This window comes from Schistocerca americana, chromosome X (assembly GCF_021461395.2).
Source record: "Schistocerca americana isolate TAMUIC-IGC-003095 chromosome X, iqSchAmer2.1, whole genome shotgun sequence".
Classification (NCBI taxonomy): Eukaryota; Metazoa; Arthropoda; class Insecta; order Orthoptera; family Acrididae; genus Schistocerca; species Schistocerca americana.
In genome coordinates, this window is record NC_060130.1 from 431,679,592 (window position 1) to 431,700,679 (window position 21,088).

The 21,088-nt window shown below is 38.6% G+C and overlaps 1 protein-coding gene across 3 annotated transcripts in view; it reads left to right on the top strand.

Moving 5' to 3' along the window:
* LOC124555639 (exopolyphosphatase PRUNE1-like) overlaps positions 1–21,088 on the top strand; it is a 139,311-nt gene that overhangs the window by 83,448 nt on the left and 34,775 nt on the right. For all 3 annotated transcript variants that reach the window (XM_047129621.1, XM_047129619.1, XM_047129620.1), the window contains exon 4: positions 15,105–15,379. In XM_047129621.1, the coding sequence (XP_046985577.1) occupies positions 15,105–15,379 (275 nt within the window). The remainder of the gene's footprint in view (positions 1–15,104; positions 15,380–21,088) is intronic.

Sequence of the window (21,088 nt, forward strand, 5' to 3'; positions counted from 1 at the left end):
CACTAAACATTTCATGCCAACGAAAAACATGAGCTCTTGACATAACCTCCTCTCCAAAAGCCTTCTGAAGCGTACCGTAACTTGTTGTAGCATTTTCATCTACTTTAACGCAAAAAGAAATGGCATACCATTGCGCAATATTGTGCAGTTCCATTTCCATGACGAGAGAGACAAACACGTGTTAACTTATTACAGCACAACTCACGACTGAGCAGTTGCATCGATGTGCCACTTGGACTAGAAGCAGCTTATAGACCAAGGTCAAGGATATTGTGCCTATGCAAGCCTGCAGGGTTGCCACATCTTGCAAAGAAAACCAGTCTCATTACTTTATTGTCACACCTCATACACTGTGGGTGTTTTTTGTGAAATAGTGTGGTAGAGAGAATGGGGAATTACCTGCTCGCTCTTCATGTTGCAGACCTACGGAGGAGGGAAATGCACCACAAAAATCAATGGCCTACCTTCTCTCATGCTTCTGACCTCTACCTGGCTTTCAACCCAGTTACACCCTCAGAATACAATTTATCCCTTAATATAGCTCTACTGCACTTAGATGTGGTAAGCGAATTTAATATTTGTTCTTAACGCACTGCATTTAACCAAAACATCAGTTTCATATTTACAAAACACTATTTTTAATACTATGCAGTATTTCCATTCCCTGCATTGCAGAAACTATTAGTCCTAGAGAAAAAGTGAATAGGATGCTTTTTGTAGGAATTTTTGTACAGGGAAAATTTTTACTAGATGCAGCAGTTTTTGAGATATTCAAGAAAAAACATAAAAAAGTGACATTTAAATGCCCTCCCACACCCAAACCCAAACCAACACCAACACCAACACCCACACCCACACCCACACCCAAACCACCACCCACACCTCGACCCACACCCACACACTCACCCTACTGGTCAGGATTTTTAGTATGTTGTTCATGATACTGCCCCCCCCCCCCCCCCCCCCCACTGCTGTACAAAAATTTGCGACTTCACAAATTTTTTTCCCTTGGCTGACATTTTTTGGTCTTCATTGATGTAAATGTGGTTCATGGTGTGGGTTCCTGTTGTCATGTCCTAGTTCATGAACCATGGACAATGTATGAGTGGCCAAGTAAGTGGTCCTGACAGTCGGGATACCAGTTACTTTGGAATAAGGCTGGGCATCTCGGACATATTCTGAGTCGTGGTCACCTTTGTGCTCAGACCGCAAAGACTACCAAATCCACCAGTTAGTCCCTCAACTGTTTGGGGTAAAACTTAATGGGACCTGGGGCAAGTAAGGCTAGCAACCTGCTTCCTTGGTACTTTAAATATGATGCTGGCAACAGTCAGAGCAAAATGCCTTGGACCTTTGGAGGTGACAGAGTCCCACCTCTAATTGACAAACCAGGGACTCCTAAGATACGACTTGGCAAACGAATGGTAACGAGATGGGGAGCTATTAATATCAATGGGGGCTACTCTGGGAAGAAGGTAGAGCTGGCAGAGGCTGCAAGTAAGATGGGGTTGGACATTTTAGCTGTTAGTGACATTTGGGTAAGGGGTGAGAAAGAAGAGGAAGTGGGAGAATACAAGGTCTACCTGTCAGGAGTCAAAGCAGGAATAGCACAATGGGGTGTAGGGCTTTACATCAGGAAAGAAATGGAACCCAGGGTAGTTACAATAAGGTATGTGAACGAACGACTGATGTGGATAGATTTGACAGTGTCTAGCAAGAAAATTAGGATTGTGTCAGTATATTCGCACTGTGAACGGGCAGATCAAGCTAAGATAGATGGATAGTTTTTATGACGCACTCAGTGACGTAGTTGTTAAAGTAAAGGGCAAGGACAGTGTTCTGCTCATGGGTGATTTTAATGCCAGGATTGGAAATCGAACAGAAGGGTATGAAAAGGCTATGGGTAAATTTGGAGAGGATATGGAGGCCAACAGGAATGGGAAACAACTCTTGGATTTCTGTGCCAGTATGGGCTTAGTAATCACAAACTCCTTTTTTAAACATAAGAACTTGAACTGGTATACTTGGGAAGGCAGGGGAACAAGATCTGTCATTGACTGTATAATAACAGATCAGGAATTCAGGAAGGCTGTGAGGGACACATTGTATTCAGGGGATTCTTTGATGACACTGACCACTATTTAATCTGCAGTGAAATTGGTATTGTGAGGCCGAAAGTTCAGGAGGTCAGGTCCATATGTAGGAGGATAAAAGTGGAGAAACTTCAGGATAAGGGAATCTGACAAAAGTACATAACAGTGATCTCAGAAAGGTACCAGTTAGTTGAATGTAGTCAGTGTAAAGGTAGGATGAAGCAAACAGCTTGGTGGAATGACACAGTCAAGGCAGCCTGTAAAAGAAAAAAGAAGACGTATCAAAAATGGCTGCATACTAGAACTCAGGTAGACAGAGAAAGTTATGTTGAAGAAAGAAACAAAGCCAAACAGATAATTGCAGCATCCAAGAAGAAATCCTTGGAAGACTTTGGAAACAGATTGGAGACTTTGGATCAAGCTGCTGGAAAACCATTCTGGAGTGTAATTAGCAGTCTTCGAAAGGGAGGTAAGAAGGAAATGACAAGTATTTTGGACAGGTCAGGAAAACTGCTGGTGACTCCTGTTGATGCCTTGGGCAGATGGAGGGAATATTTTGAAGAGTTGCTCAATGTAGGTGAAAATACGATCAGTAATGTTTCAGATTTCGATGTACAATGGGATAGGAATGATGATGGAAATAGGATCACATTTGAGGAAGTGGAGAAAATGGTCAATAGATTGCAGTGCAATAAAGCAGCTGGGGTGGATGAAATTAAGTCGGAACTCATCAAATACAGTGGTATGTCAGGTCTTAAATGGCTACACAGGATAATTGAAATGGTGTGGGAGTGAGGACAAGTTCCATCAGACTGGACGAAAGCAGTAATCACACCAATCTTTAAACATGGAAACAGAAAAGATTGTAACAACTACAGAGGTATCTCTTTAATCAGTGTTGTGGGTAAAATCTTCTCAGGTATTGTTGAAAGGAAATTGCGAGTATTAGTTGAGGACAAATTGGATGAAAATCAGTGTGGGTTTAGGCCTCTTAGAGGTTGTCAGGACCAGATCTTTAGCTTACGGCAAATAATGCAGAAGTGTTACGAGTGGAACAGGGAATTGTATCTATGCTTTATAGATCTACAAAAGGCATATGACCGGGTTCCTAGGAGGAAGTTATTGTCTGTTCTATGACATTATGGAATAGGAGGCAAACTTTTGCAAGCAATTAAAGATCTTTACATAGATAGTCAGGCAGCAGTAAGAGTTGACGGTAAATTGAGTTCATGGTTCAGAGTAGTTTCATCAGGGGTAAGACAAGGCTGCAACCTGTCTCCACTGTTGTTCATATTATTTATGGATCATATGTTGAAAACAATAGACTGGCTGGGCGAGATTAAGATATGTGAACACAAAATAAGCAGTCTCGCATATGCGGATGACTTAGTTGTAATGGCAGATTCGATTGAAAGTTTGCAAAGTAATATTTCAGAGCTAGATCAGAATTGTAAGGACTATGGTATGAAGATTAGCATCTCAAAAACGAAAGTAATTTCAGTGGGAAAGAGATATAAATGGATTGAGTGCCAAATAGGAGGAACAAAGTTAGAACAGGTGGATGGTTTCAAGTACTTAGGATGCATATTCTCACAGGATGGCAGCGTAGTGAAAGAACTGGAAGCGAGGTGTAGCAGAGCTAATGCAGTGAGCACTCAGCTATGATCTACTCTCTTCTGCAAGAAGGAAGTCAGTACCAAGACTAAGTTATCTGTGCACCGTTCAATCTTTTGACAAACTTTGTTGTATGGGAGCAAAAGCTGGTGGATTCAGGTTACCTTATCAATAATGTTGAGGTTACGGATATGAAAGTAGCTAGGATGACTGCAGGTACTAGTAGATGGGAACAATGGCAGGAGGGTGTCCACAATGAGGAAATCAAAGAAAAACTGGGAATGAACTCTATAGATGTAGCAGTCAGGGCGAACAGGCTTAGATGGTGGGGTCATGTTACACGCATGGGAGAAGTAAGGTTACCCAAGAGACTCATGGGTTCAGCAGTAGAGGGTAGGAGGAGTCAGGGTAGACCAAGGAGAATGTACCTGGATTCAGTTAAGAGTGATTTTGAAGTAATAGGCTTAACATCAAATGAGGCACCAATGTTAGCACTGAATAGGGGATCATGGAGGAATTTTATAAGGGGGACTATGCTCCAGACTGAACGCTGAAAGGCATTATCAGTCTTAAATGATGATGATGATGATGAAAATGATGATGATGATTGATGTAAATTGCATCCATCACTGTTGAAAAACAAGGATCTGCAAGTTTGCGATTCACATAGTCATGTGGACAATACAATGCTAATTTTACAGTAATATAATGGAAGGAAACATTCCACGTGGGAAAAATTATATTTTACAGTAATTGTGATTTATGAAGCAGAGGCCACAAACATCTTTGCAGCAGGAAGAAAATTTGGTATAAGAGAAGCAAATGTTCATAGGTGGCTTCATATTACAGATAAATTAAATAATAACAAATGTTCATGGAGCTTGTATTTATCACAGATCTCTCAGCCATCACAAAGTCCCAAGTGACTGGAAAAAAGTGCAGGTGACTCCTGTTTATAAGAAGGGGAAAAGAACAAACCCACAAAATTACAGACCAATATCCCTCACATTAGTTTACTGCAGAATCCTTGAACATATTCGCTCTTCAAATGTAATAAATTTTCTTGAGACTGAGAAGCTTATGCGCCCAAATTGGCATGGTTTTAGAAAACATTGCTTGTGCGAAACTCAGCCTTCCCTTTTCTTATGGGATACACTGCGAACTATGGATGAAGGCCAGCTGGTGGATTTCATATTCCTAGATTTCCAAAAAGCATTTGACATGGTGCCCAACTGCAGACAGTGGATGAAGATATGAGCATATGAAATAAGTTTCCAGATATGTGAGTGGCCCAAAAACTTCTTATGTAATGGAACACAGTATGCTATCCTTGATGGTGACTGTTCATAAGAGACAAAGGTATCACTAGGAATGCCCCCAGGGAAATATGATAGGACTGCTATTATTTTCTGTATACATAAATGATTTGGTGGATATGGTAGGCAACAATCTGTGGTTGTTTGCTGATGGTGCTGTGGTGTACAGTAGGGTGTGGAAGTTGAGTGGCTGGGAGGATACGAAATTTCTAGTTGTTGTGATGAACGACAGCTAGCTCTAAATGTAGAAAAATGTACGTTAATGCAGATGAGTAGGAAATACATACCTACAATGTTTGGATACAGCATTAGTAGTGTCCTGCTTGACACAGTCACATTGTTTAAATATCTGGAAGTAACATTGCAAAGCAATATGAAATGGAATTAGCATGTGAAGATAGTGGTAGTGAATGTAAATGGTCGACTTCAGTTTATTGGGATAACTTTAGGAAAGGAGACCACATATAGGACACTAGTGCAACCCATTCTTGAGTACTGCTCAGGTGTTTGGGATTCATACGAGGTTGTATTATAGGAAGACATCAAAGCAATTCAAACATGGGCTACTAGATTTGTCACCAGCAGGTTCAAGCAACATTCAAGTGTTACAGAGATGTTCTTTTTGAGTAGCATTATTGAGAAAATGTAGAGAACTGGCATTTGAAGGTGACTGCAGAATGATTCTACTGTCACCAACATGTTTCATGTAAGGACCAGTTTGTGGTACTGGAATGGTTGTTTGGACCATTTGGTCTGGATATTTAATGATTACTTCCTGTTTTTAATGTTTGTGAGTATGATGGTTGTTCCATTTATTATTTCACTCTTTTAATACTTTGTGTGTGCTTTTGCATTGCTCAGTTGTGACTCTGTTGCAATTGATGTTATGCTACATAAGGAATGGCTTCAACTGCCACCTTTGTTTTTGTTTTAAATGTATTGTTTTGAGTCTGCTTCATTAGTGACTGGGAGGGGTTCAGTGTTGAGTTTCTCTGTACAAAGTGCCTTTGTGACACACAATTTGGTTAGAATGGTGTTCCACTATCACAGTGTAGTTTACGTGTGCAGAGTTTTGATATATTAATTATGCATTTTGTGTAATATTACTTTATGTGGATTATGATTGGGTATGGGATGGATGGCACCACCTTTTTCTAGGTTAGTGAGGACATGAAATGATGTGCTTGGTGCTTTTAATGTTTGTGTAAGTTATTGTCTGGTTTCCTCTTCTTAAGGACTCTTTGGACTTCATTGTCTTGTTCTTGTATGTTAATATGTATGTGCCTTTTGGTTTATACCATTGGATTTCCATGTGGACATTTCTAAGTTCATGATTCTGTATGTGAATATAACTCATATGTAGCTATTGGTTTTACTGATTGGCTTCTACTAGGTTATTTTATAGGCCATTGTTACATAGAATTAGAGGATTTGCCATGTGAGATATTCTCCAGCAATTGTTCACAATATGTGTTGTATATGTTACTTTTAATTCTGTGGGTACACATAGATGGTGGATGTTACTAATGTTGGCAACATTGTTTTGTCCAGTACATTTCATGGAATTAGAAATGTTGGTGACATGTTTCTTTGTTACTTTGGAGAAATTACATATTTATGGGCTTTTACTTACACAAATTACAAATTTGCTATGTCAATGTGCTCTTGGACCTTAGAGATATAACTGAGTTGCTTTGTAGTAATAACAATGGAAGATGTGTTTGTACTTTCTGTGACTTCAACATAATTTGTAGACTACATTTTAGACCATGACTTACATTGTTTAAGTACTGGGGTTCATTAGAGTATATTTGATATTGTTTTGGTGGGTTTGCATTATCCAGTGAATGTTTGTTCATTAGTTTTTTTGTTGCATTTGTTTACTCAAATCAGGAAATAACTAGTAGTGGTACAGGGTACCTTCTGCCACATATCGTATGGTGGCCTGTGGAGTGTGTATGTAGATGTAGATGAACTGAAGCAGGGAATGTTTCATGAATTAGAATAGCTGGTGATTCAGTATGGGCAAAATAAATACAATGAAGGCTTTTTGATTACTCAAGAAATTGTCCAAATCAAGACCCTGAAGATAAAGAGGAGTTTTCCAACTCCATGTGTTGTGGAATTCAAAACAAGCACTGGCTGGTGCATGAGGATGATATAGAAGGTAACACAGAACAACAGTAGCTCAACAACCTCCCAAGATGTTTGATGAAAATCTATTTGTGTAGCAGAGTCATAAAATCAGTCAACCTAAGAAAATGGCATGACTGTTTGCTAGGCCATATAAGAAATGCTGTTTATCTTGATAAGCTGTAAAATGTTATTGTCAGTATGAAGAGTGTTTCTGTGATAAGTTCTAGCAATGAAAAGGTCAGAATAATAATAATGCTGGATGTGCTAGCAGGTCGAAGGAAGCTGCCCCCATATGTGATTCTTCATAGGAAAACCATACCATAAGAGAAACCGCCTGCAGAACTTAAATATCAATAAAAGGTGTGGTTGACTAATGACCGTACGTTAGATTAGTTGAAGGTTGTTTGGAACAGAATTCCTGCTTTTTTTCTTAACAAAAGGAAAATGTTGGTGCAAGATTTTTTTTATTTTTTTATTTTATTTATTTACTTATTTTTTTTTTTTTTTTGGGGGGGGGGGGGGGGTGATATCTCACCCAGAAAATTAAAGATTTGATTTCAGAGAACAATACTTGGATCTCACAACTTCATTTAATGGAAGTTGTAGTGAATCTACCCTTTAAGGCTCAGGTCTGACAGCTTTACAGTGAGTTTCTTCTTCAAGGAGACCATGTCCTCACTCCATGAGGAATGTTAAAGAAACCCTCAATATCCATGCTGGGCCAGTGTCTCCTTATTTCCGAGGCTGAATCCCAAGTGAATGTGTAATGAATGGAATAAAAAAGTGCTGTATATCAAATGCCATGGACAGCTCAGAAAATGGCATTGTATGGGAAGAGTGCCAGGAAGGAAGAAATGGCAGTAGACTTGTAAATGAAGCTGATGATACCAGTGGTGATGTTTAAAAATAGTGGTACCATAGACTGCTGGTGTAAATAGTAAACAAAAAAAAAAAGGGAGTGAAGATAAAAATTATTGCAAAGTATTTATTTATATGAAATGTATTCACAGATTGTGAATATGATATTAAATCAGCTGTGTGGTTAACTATAGAAACATGGAAATTAATATCAGACTGGGACTTGAACCCAGGTTTCCTGCTTATTGTGAGCAGTCACCTTAACCACATCAGCTTTCTGTGCATGACTCCAGGACGGACCAAACTTCAGTATGTCATACTGACCATGTCCCATAGTCTGTATAGTTCGATGAAAATGTCCTTCAGACATGTCTGAACGACATTTACATCAAACTATGCAGACACGGCACTAACTGCATTTCTTTTTTTAATTTTATTTCTCCTTGTATTTCCAAAATATGGACCATCAATAAATGGCATAAGTTTAGGCATAATGTTAATTTGTTTAGGTAGGTACATCACATCAGTAAAATAGTTTGTAATTGTTGTTAGTAAGAATATGTTTAAGATTTCTCAAGGAGTCTCTTAATAAGGTCTTGTAGTTGGGTAAATATGGTATGTTTTTTATCATTTGGAAAACATCCGTAGGCACAATATTCTCAAAAAATTATGTCTAAAATGAGAAGTCAAGTGCAGTACTTCTTATTTGTCAATGATTTTTCAAATTTTTATAACTCCTACCGTACTCCAACAGCAAGTTATCAATAGCAAATCACAGTAAGGGGGTTGAACTAATGAGTTAAACATATGTGTTTCAGAATTTTGATAAACAAATACCAGTGCTTATTTAGGGTTGCAGTCAACTTCTGCTCTGGTAACTGAAGATACCAAGTATTACTGTAGAGTTAATGATGTACAGGTTGACAGTACCTTTGGATGTGTTATCAACTCAATTTTATGACATTTAAAATGTTCTCTACCATCTCATTGGAATATTACCAGTTTCTCTAATCATGGAGACTCCTAATGGCAGCCCCATTATTTTCCCTCGTTGTGTCCTCACACTTGATTTATCAAGCACATTTATTGTGGTCAGTTCAGAGTTTCATTTTATTTTAGGGGCACAATACAATTGAACTGTGAAATTCTTCATTTGCCCAGAATTCCTGAGTAACTTTCAAGTGGTACAGCTCATGTATTGAGAAAATAAACACGTACAGACAATTCAGGACAATCTCCTCTGTCTACTAATGGTGGTGGAGGGTTTCCCATTCTGCTGGTTGCTGTAGTGCACAGAAATTCTGAGCAAAGACTTAGCAAATGTGGAAACCAAGAAAGCACATACTGAAGTTCCACTGGGCAGTTATGCAGTCTACCTACATGCTATCACTTCACCACTGAGGTACAGATTCCTCTGTCAGTGGGAATAATAGTAGCTGGAAGTGATGGACAATAAGCTGCAGTTAAGTCAGCTTTTCAGTGGTGGATGGGACATGGCTTTCTGTTTTGACAAGAGAATCTTCCAGTGTGTGACTCTTGTGGCTTACATATTACAGTACACAGTGTTTTAACTGATTGTAGTCGAGGCTAATGGTTGATTTACCAGCTAAAATGCTGTCTATTTCAACAGACGAAGAGAAATAATAATAATAATAGTAATTTTATTGTCATTTGGCCATTACAGCAGTGGACAACGTCAGGCATATAATACAATATAACTGTTAATTCAAAGAAAACAAGAGGCATGTCATTAATACTGCAAAATTATATTACATTTGAAATCATCATTTATGTCATAGAATGGGTGAGCAACTATTCATTTTTACAGTTTTTATTTGAATGATTGTTCAGTTGTTCTTGTACATATTGTGGAATCTTATTAAATAATTTGTTCTCCACCAGTTCATAGCTGTTTAGTGACTTTGACAGTCAGGTAAGGAGTATAAATGCATCTGCTCCTTCTCGTGTTGTAGAAATGTATATTTTCTCTATGTTTTGCTTCCAGTAGCTTATTTTTTGTGTGGAGTAAAACATAGTAAATATATAGGTTTATTACAGTCATGATTTTTTGTACACAGAACAATAGTTTGAAGTGTGCTGTACATGGAGAACCAGTAATTATGCTAATGATTTTCTTTTTTAGTATCAGGATGTCACACACTGAACTTGAGTTCCCCTATAAAATAATACCATATGTTCGGATACTTTGGAAAAAATGCAAAATACAACATTCAGACATAATTTTGAGGTACACAGTCCACAAGTCACTGTAGCAAATACATCACTCTAGACAGTTTACCACTAATATAATGTACATGTTGACCGCATTATAATTTTTCATCTATATATACCCCTAAAAACTTGAACACAACTAGGACCATCTGATGGAGGGTTGTCCTTTAGACTAAAAACCATCTTCTACGTTTTGTTATCATTCAGTAGGAAGCCATTTTCTTTAAAACAATAGGATGCTTGAGTCATTGTCTGTGCAACACAAGCTTTGAGACTACTGAAATCATTACTACAATGAAGGAAAGTTGTATCATCTGAATATAGTACTGTCATGGACTTGATGAATGATGGCAGATCATTAATCATTATTAGGAACATAAAAGTCCCCAGTACAGATCCCTGTGGTACACCTGTTTTAGCTAATTCATCACTGGACTTTTCTTTACCTACACAAACAGCTTACTTGCAATCCTGTAGGTATGATTTTAATAGTTGAAGGCTTTTGCCTCCAGTGCCATAGTACTCCATTTTTTCTAGGAGTATTTTATGCTCTACACAGTCAAAAGCCTTACTTAGATCACAGAAGGTGACCCGAGCAAATTCTTTATCTTCAAACACTTGATGGATGTGTTTGACTACTGAGTCTATAGCATCAACAGTTGACAAGTTTTTCCTAAAACCATACTGTGATTCGCAAATTATTCCTGCATTTTCAAAGTACACAGATAAATGTTGGTATGTTACACATTCAAACACTTTAGAGAGAGCTGGGATTATGGAAATTGGTCTGTAACTTGAAGGTGAGTCAGTATCTCCTTTTTTATATATTGGGACTACCCTAGACACTTTTAGCTCATTAGGAAAATATCCCTCAGATATACACTTATTTATGCAGTATGTTAAAGGGTACACAATACAATCTATTACTTTTTTTTAGAATGTTACAGGAAATGTCATATATGTCTACACTCTCAGATGATTTTAGATGCTTAACTATTTTTAGGACGAGACTAGGTGGCATATACTGATTTTTTTTTATTTCTTTCATCTTTAGTAACACTGTTTATTAGTTTTCATGCAGCTTTGCACTTATTTGTGGAATTCACAATACAGATGAAGTTCTGTGTTCTTTTGGTTTCCACAATGGCTTTTTGTACTTATTCCTACTTTGAACATAGACTGATCTGGCATGGTCGGTCTTCAGATTTTTATCTATACTGTGCAACAACAGAACTTGGTTTTTGAGATTTGTTAGTTGTGCAACATACCATGGGTTTTGTTTGTTTATACCCTTGCCTTTGGAGCCTTTGTTGATTATTTTGCATTTCTTTATCAGAATGCAGTCATTAAATTGTGTCAAAAATGCTTCGAAAAACCTGTCTGATTTTAGTTTTGCTGACAGATCTGTACAAAGACTATAATTTGTGTCACCATACCATTGGCCAAACAAGTCTCTGTTAGTAAGGGACTTACAAAACCTGTCTATTTTATCATTTGCGACCGATCTAGTGATTACCATTTTTGGGACGACTTATCAATGTTCCTCTTATCAGCTCAGAACCTACTTATGTAATTTAATGATACAGAATCATGATCCGAGAATGGGAATACTGCCACATCACATGATTCTTCTGTAGTATTGAAACTGACAAAGATATTGTCAAGACATGCTTCATCTCTTGTGGGTCTTCATCTCTTGTGGGTCTATTATTGATAAAGAGCAGATTGTACTGTCTTAGAAGATTTTTGAGCTCAGTGACACTATGTTTGGCTGTTGTTACATCAAAATCTGCATTCAAATCTCCACCTATTACAATGTCATACTGTAACCATTTTGTCTTTCTAAATACATCTAACACCATGTCCAGTTTTTTCTAAAAATACACTACCGTATTTACTCGAATCTAAGCCGCACTCGAATCTAAGCTACACATGAAAAATGAGACTCGAAATCAGGGGAAAAAAAATTTCCCGAATCTAAGCCGCACCTGAAATTTGAGACTTGAAATTCAAGGGGAGAGAAAAGTTTCAGGCTGCACCTCCAAATCAAAACAAAGTTGTTCCATTGTAATATGAGACACAATTTAGGTCGAATGAATGATGATACAGCTACAATAGTTTGGTTCGAGTCGTAAGCCTAGCAGTTACGCTTTACTAGGTAGCCATTGCTATGCGTCAGGTGCTCCATCCGTATTTATACAGGTACCCTTCCTTTTTCACATGCTTCATCTTGTTTGAAGTGATCGCTTATTTTTCTTTGATCTGATTATATTCATATTATTCTTATGGTGAAGAGAATACTGTATGTGATTCACAATTCATAAAAGTTCCTATTAGCAACCATCTAGGAAAAAATTCAGAACGTAGAGTTGGCCATATTGACAAACATCCCAAACAGTCTTGCCAGTCGGATTCTCGTAGTACATTGAAATGCTGCTACATTCGAAGATGAATAATACGGAATTTGTATTTACTTCATGGGATAGTGTATGAAAATGCAGTGTTCGAAACTTGGGGCGGAGAAAAAAGCTCGTCTTCCACCCTTTTTTTTAAATTTATTTACTGTCGTAGAGATTTTGGCGCCAGTATTTACCTTTGTGCCTGTAAAACATTCCTGTGTAGCGCTACATATATCCAATGGCAGAAGTTAGTTGTGTCGGCACCTACCAACATTTTTCAGAATTTCCGCTTACTTTGCACTCGATTCTAAGCCGCAGGGGGTTTTTTGGATTACAAAAACTGGAAAAAAAGTGCGGCTTAGATTCGAGTACATACGGTAATGTTACCATTAGGTGGTCTGTATAAGGCTATTATCACTAACTTAAAATTGTCACTAACTATGCCAGTGGCTTCAAAATTCTGTTCATCACACAAATAGTCTAGATGCAACATATTAAGGGAGTGGCTGAGTGACTCGTTAGTATACAATGCCACCCCACCCCTTTTATGCACTTTTCTACATTAACCATTTGCTATTTTATGGTATGTATGATATGGTATGTATTTGAAGACTGGGAAATGTTCTAACAGCTGTCTAATTATTAAGGAAGATATCTCATCATGTTATCAGGTGTTTCACTTATCGTTTTTGGTATGTGAATCACCACAAATTTCTAAGTTTTTATTTTATCCTTGTCCCAGTAATTCTAACAGTTGCATATGCAGTATAAATGTAGACATAGAAACCTGTTGAAACCAAATCTCTGAAAAAAAAACTGAATGTTAAGAACTACCACTCAAGATGATTCAAATGTGAAATTATGGTTTGTTCTCTTGGATTTTAACATGGGTATTTCCTTCATATTTGGACAATCATATAATTTATTTATATAAAGTGTTTCTTCTTTTCAAATGAACACTTTGTTTTTGCTCTGAGTATGTCATATACAACTTTTTGAAAAGAGTTTTGTTATTGGTGTGCATCATATTTTTGGCACCAGTGTAATTAGCAGTTAAGCCATCATTATGGCAGTGAATACATGAGGTGGAATCCAAAATTCTCGGGACTGGTGCTGCCATCTGGAAAGTAGGAGTAGTAGATCTTTGCACAGCTAGGTGGCGAGATCTGCATATCTGATGAGTCAGTAGGGAGGACGTGATGCGTGTCCACAGTGATTTCCGTAATACTCTGTGTTTGGTGTGTACCAATTTTACGATGGATCCGCAAACAGAACAGCGTGTATGTATCAAATTCTGTGCGAATCTCAGGAAAAGTGCTATGGAGACCCTATGATTCAACAAGTGTTTGGGGGGGGGGGGGGGGCAGAGCATGAGCCATACGTGTGTGTTTGAGTGGCATGCTTGGTTCAGGGCTGGCCGTACAGATGTCGAAGATGATGCTCACACTTATAGGCCCATTAGCCGCACAGCGCAAGATATTGCAAACTTCAACAATTGGTTCGTGCGTATTGACGCTGAACCATTCAAGACCTTGCAGATAAAGTGGTTATTGGTTGTGGGACATGCCAACGAATGTTGACTGATGAATTGGGCATGCACTGTGTTGCCGCAAAATTTGTGCCAAAGATCTTGACTGCCGATCAGAAGGCACAGCGTGTTGAATTGTGCACGGACCTTCGTCAGACCGCATCTGATGTTCCAACCTTCTTGTCATGGGTTATCACCAGCGATGAGAGCTGGATTTATGGTTATGACCCAGAGACAAAGCCACAATTGTCCCCCTGGAAGAGCCCAAGCTCTCCAATACCCAAAAAAGCGAGACAGGTGAAGAGCAAAATGAAGAGCATGTTCATCATTTTCTTTGATACCAGGGGAATTGTGCACAAAGAATTTGTCCCACCCAACCAAACAGTGAATTTTGTGTACCACTGTGATGTTTTGTGATGGCTCTGTGAAAACGTGTGGCGACGACGGCTCGAACTTTGGTGTCAAGCGAACTGGCTGCTGCATCACGATAATGCACCCTGTCACACGTCCTTGCTCACCAAGAACTTTTTGGCAAAAAACAACATGGCAGTTGTACCCCACCCACCATACTCACCAGACTTGGCACCTTGCGACTTCACGCTATTCCCAAAACTGAAATTCAAGTTGAAAGGCCATCAGTTCGACACTCTAGAGAGGATTCATGAAGCATCACTGGTGGTGATAAACACCCTCAAAGAACAGGACTTCCAGAAAATGTCTGACCAATGGCAGAAGTGATGGGACCGGTGTGTACATATGGATAGGAACTACTTCGAGGGTGATGGTGACCTTTGGTCCAAAGGTAAGGTTTTCAACAGATGGGAGCACCAGTCCCAAAAATTTTGGATAGCACCTTGTATACCTGTTATGAGTAAAACTGAAAGGGCTAAACATTTAACATTTTCTGTTACTTCTCGATTATTTTCAGGTGCAATACTTTTAGACACATGGTGTTTTGCAGAAAATCCCAAATTATATACTGAGAAGGATAAAATAATTGTGGAGGAGCTATACAGAAAAATCAGCTACCCAACTTTTGTGTGTCTTTTGAAGGATGAAGAGTTAATTGATGGTGACCATTTATTTGAAGACCTTTTGTCTGTTCGTTGCAATTTAACACACTTGACAGTACTGCAGATACTGAAGAAAGACTTAAAAATTTCATGTGGAATACCAATTCCTGTGCTTCCTGTTCTAGTTCAGGTTAGTCTCCTGTAACTTACACAATACTGAATTTTACTTTAAATATGGTAGAACCATGAAATGTAATTTCTGCTTGTTTATGACAGTTAATTTGTCATTTTAATAAAATTTGTGGTCTACAGCCTTCTGCCAGACATCACATCTTGTCTACCTTAATAAATGTAACTGGCTGTAGGTGACCCACTTAATGGGACATGTGTAATATGGTAACTGTTCATGTAAATAATCAGCTAATATGACATTTAGAAGTGTTCAGAGATGTGACAATCATATATCAGACTGGACTACTGGAATATGATAGTCTAGTGAGTGGAGGTAGCGTTTTAGGCCCTACTATTATATTAAAGCTGCTAAAATACCACTGCTACAGTATCCTGATAGACAGAAAGTAGTCAGTATTTGAAAGAAATTGGACTGAGGTGAACACATGTCATGTGTTTAAAAAAAGAAGTCTGGTATGGAGAGATTTTTGTGCACCTTCACACTTCCTGCACAGTGTTTATGTAAAGCAAAATACTATGGATTGCAAAGATCTAAGAAGTTCTTCTAAGATGTATGTAAGTATTGTAGACTGTAGAATGGTAAGGACCAAACTAAAACAAACAGAAAGAAATGGTACATAATTGGATATATGGCCAACGTAAGAAATAAGCTCAAATAACGTAATAGTCAAGACAGGTACAGAACAAGGATAATCTGTAGCATTTTTTATGTGATCAAGTAAAACTGTTCTCAGCATGAAGATTTGTTTGAATACCAGTCTGGTCTATGAGGCATAGTCCTGTTGGAGGTGGGATGCCTTTGCCTTGCTTTCATCTCTGAACTGATTTACTTCGCTAGTCACCACAATGCAAGTTCATATTTTTGTCATACTCAAACAATTTCCAGAAGTGAAAGAATGGTTGAGTGACACAAAAATAGTCCCATATCTTACTGACGATTGAACCTCAAATTCTTGGATTTGTAATGACTCACTTAGTCACACAGGTTTTAGTTACAACATGAAAACTAAATATCAATTAAGTGATAGTGAAGGTTTCTCAGGTGGAACAGCAATAATTTCGTTAAAAGTACATAGAAGAAACTGATATGAAATAACAGAACAAAGGGGATGCAGTCACGAACAGGCTCAAAAAAATAAAAAATGATGCACATTTGAGGCTGTTAGGATATGAGTTTGTCTTCCACAAAAGTGACATACATGAATGTTTGACAAGTTGTTCACGTGGTGCTGATGTGTACTAAAGTTTGATTTTAATGCAAGTACAATGTTGTTGTGGTCTTCAGTACAAAGACTGGTTTGATGCAGCTTTCCACACTACTCTATCCTGTGCAAGCTTCTTCATCTCTAATTAACTACTGCAACCTACATCCTTCTGAATCTGCTTACTGTATTCATCTCTTGGTCTCCCTCTATGATTTTTACCCTCCATGCTGCCCTCCAACACTAAATTGGTTATGCCTCAGAATACAATACTGATTGAAATTTCTGTATATTGGAATACTTGGATGCATACTTATCTACATATTTGCTATCATTAATTTTCTTGTACACTTTATTCCACATCTTCAGTCTGATGATGAAATTTTGAAATTCATAACACTTAATAAAGAATTGTGCGATTAAGACATTTCTATATTTTAAAGTTGTGTCAAATCTGAATGGTCACCTGCCTATACCATTGATGTATTTCTCCAACAAGTAATGTGTGAGTTGCATTTTGTGTGTGTGTGTGTGTGTGTGTGTGTGTGTGTGTGTGTGTGTGTTTTGTCTAATTCAGAAGAAGGCCTTTTGTCTGAAAGCTTACTTGTTTAGCAGTCTTTTTGTTGTACCTGTCTGTGACTCAACATCACCTCTGTATGGTGAGTAGCAATCTGTCCTTTTCATAATATTGCCTTAATTCAAACTTAATTCTTCTTTCTTCTGATATTCCTATGGTGTTAGCTTTGCCATACTTTTTTTAAAGTCCAGTTGTCAAATGTTGTGTTCTTTCATGATATTTTCATCTGTGGTTGCAGTTTTGGGGTGTCCTTCATATGATCAGTCAAAGGGAAGTACATGTTTAGACACTGCCACTTAATTATTGACAGTGGTACAGCATACTCCTTCTGCCAACTTTGGATGACAGGTTGTCAGTGAGTAGTCTTTGAAACAAAGAATTTTGTGAATAAACTATATTCCAGTTCCTCCATTAGAATGATATACGTAACATGATTTTAATTCGGAAACTGTACAAACAAAATTCTTTCGCAGATCATTTTAACAGTTGACTTTATAGAACTCTGTGCCAACGACCTGGCCACAGTGATAACAGCTGGTTCCTGTCAGATCACCGAAGTTAAGTGCTGTCAGGCTGGGCTAGTGTTTGGATGGGTGATCATCTGGTCTGCCAAGTGCTGTTGGCAAATGGGGTGCACTCAGCCCTTGTGAGGCAAACAGAGGAGCTACTTGATTGAGAAGTAGCAGATCCGGTCTCGGAAACTGACATATGACCGGGAGAGCAATGTGCTGACCACATGCCTCTCCATATCCGTGTCCAGTGATGCCTGTTGGCTGACGATGACACGGCGGCTGGTCAGTGTGGTTGGGCCTTCATGGCCTGTTTGGCAGGAGATTAGGTTTTTTTTTTTTTTAGTTTTATAGAAGCCCGTACATATATAAAGGATTCTGTGTGGTCTGGAAAAATATGTTAATTGTGTTAGCATTGTAACTATTTGTATGTTGTACTCTGTCAGAGTCACATCATCAACAGACAGGTTCCCGTGGGAAGGGGGGTTCATGATGTTCCCCAACTCTGAAACATTTGGTCGAAGTGCTTTTATTTTTACATACATCAGTTACCAAATTTCTCAGCTCACTTCTGGAGAATAAAGTCGCGTGCTACTCATGTCTGCTTCCAGTGACAAGTCTGATACTGTTCCAGAGATCACAGGTAGGACTGGCAAACGACATGAAGTTGTGTAAGGATGTAGGGGAAATTGGCCACTGTCCTTAAAGAACTAGAAGCTGTATTGGCCACGGTGGACAGGTTTCAGGCTGCTGCCCAGCACTGTGCTGGTTTTGTGGCACCTGAGATGAATGCTTTGGCTTGGCTAAAGACTATAGTGTCACCTGGCATCCCTGATGTTGCAGCACCTTTTGATTTGCACATCCTGGCTGGTTAATACTTACTTTACTGTGACTGGTGAATAGTGGAAAGGTCATGAGTATCTTAGCAGAAGGCAAAAGAGGATACTGGCTGCACGGTTGTCACCCTATGCATTCAAAACAGTTTTGACAGTTTTGAGGTATTGGCCACTGCTAAAAGTACCTCTGAACTAATATAGGAGACCTTGTTTTGTGGGACAGAGGCTAATCTTCCAGAAAGGTCCAAAGAGGATGGGATTGCTTATCATTGGGAACATCATTGTTAGACAGGTTGTGGAGTCCCATAGGAAATAGCAGGCACTTCAGGAAAGAAGGCCAGTGCATTCTCTGTTTTCTTGCTGGGGGTCACATCAAAGAAGTGGATGTGTCTTTGGTGGCAGTGATTGAGGACATAGGATGCATCCATCTGAAAACTGTGGCTCATGTCGGCACAAACGATGCCTGCCATCTCAGTTGAGAGGTCTTCCATGATTCCTACAGATGGAGACAACTAGCCTTGCTCCTGGGGTGGAAGCAGAGCTAGCATTTTGCAGCATCGTTTCCAGAACCAATCAGGGGTCTCTGGTTTGGAGCCAAGTGGAAGGCCTAAACCAGGGGCTCAGACGGTTCAGTGAGGATCTTGGATGAAAATTTCTTGACATCTGCTATCGGGTGGGGAATTATAGAGCCCCTCCCACCTTAATATGTCAGGCATGTACTGCATGCAGAAAGCTACTACATGTTGCGTGAACTTGTCAGATTTTTAGACAGAGAAATCTCTCCAAAGGCCCAGTAAGATAAGTTATGATTTCAGACGAGGAAGAACACTGTCCTCATTTATTAAAGAGAATAGCATTTCTCATGCCAGATTGGAGAACATAAATGTTAGTTTAGTATCGATTAACTGTAGAATTGTCTGTGCCAAGATCCCATAATTAGTCTTACTTATAATAGTAATAATGCCAACAAACTGCTGGGGACAGATACCTGGCCGAAACCAGATGTTAATAACAATGAAATTGTAAATTGAGATTGGACTGTATATTGCAAAGATAAGCTGAACACCAGTGGTGGAGCAATGTTTATAGCTGACTGAAATGTATACTGCAAATATATGTTGAATTCTGGTGGCGCAGGCATGTTTATAGTCATGAAAAATATGATAATATCTAGTGAGATTAGTACAGATTCAGAATGATAAATAATTTGGCAGAAGATAGGTATTAAAGGTGGGTCAAACATGGTCATCAGATACTTTTATAGACCCGCCTCAGTAGCAGTAGTGGCGGAACATTTGAGGGGAAATGTGGATAGTATTTCATTTAAATTTTGTGGTCATGTATAGTTTTAGGTGGAGATTTGAACTTACCAGCTATAGACTGGGAGACTCAGATGATTAGGGCAAGTTGTAAGGACAAGGAATCATGTGACATTGTTCTAAGTGCTTTATCTGAAAATTACCTTGAGCATTTAATTAGAGAACCAATTCATGAAGGTAACATTGTAGATCTGCTGGTAACCAACAGACCCGAACTTTTCAATTAAGTAAGCACAGAACAGGGAATCTGTGATCATAAGGCTGTTGCAGTATCACTGAATATGGCAGAAAATAGGAATACACAGCAAGGTAGGAAGATCTTTCTGTTTAGCTAGAGTTACAAGAAACAAGTTTCAGGTAACCTGACAGATCAACATGAAAATTTCATCTCCAGCACTGACGAAGTTGAACATTAATGGACAAAGTTGAAGAGCATTGTACTATATGGTTTTGGCAGGTATGTGCTGAGCAAAGTTGTGAGGAATGGGAAAGACCCACTGCAGTTTTACAGTCATCTTAAAAAGCTGCTACAAAAGCAAAGAGAGCTTCACTGCAAATTTAAATTCAGGCAAAGCCTCACAGACAAACAAAAACTAAAGGAAGCCAAAATTAATGTAAGGAGAGCAACGTGTGAAGTGTTTAACAAATTTGAGAGTAAAATTCTAGTGACTTGAAAGAAAATCCTAAGATGTTTTGGTCTTACATTAAATCATTAAACAGATTGAAGCCATCTTTCCAGACACTCTATGACTCTGATGGCACTAAAATGGAGGATGACACAGAAAAGGCTGAAATACTAAACATCTTTTCTCAAAACTGTTTCACAGAGGGAAGTCTGACTTTAGGTCCTCCTTTAGATTGTTATACAAGTTACAGAATGGCATATGGAAATAAATGACCATGAGGTAGAAAAGCAACAGAAATCACTCAACAGAGGAAAGGCCACTGTACCTGATGGAATACCAATGTGATTCTAAATGCAGTGTGCAAAAGACCTTGCCCCTCATATAGAAGCAATGTACTGAAGGTCCCTGTAGGATTAAATCATTCCTAATGATTGGAAAAAAGCACAGGTAATTCCTGTTTTCAGGAAAGGTCATTGTACAAATGTACAAAACTATGCACCTATATCTTTGATGTAGGATTATGGAATGTTTTATGCTCACGTATTATGAAATTTTTGGAGACAGAAAATCTTCTTTGTAGAAGTCAACAATTGTGTGAAACCTGTCTTGCTCTGTTTGTCCATGAGACCCAGAAACCA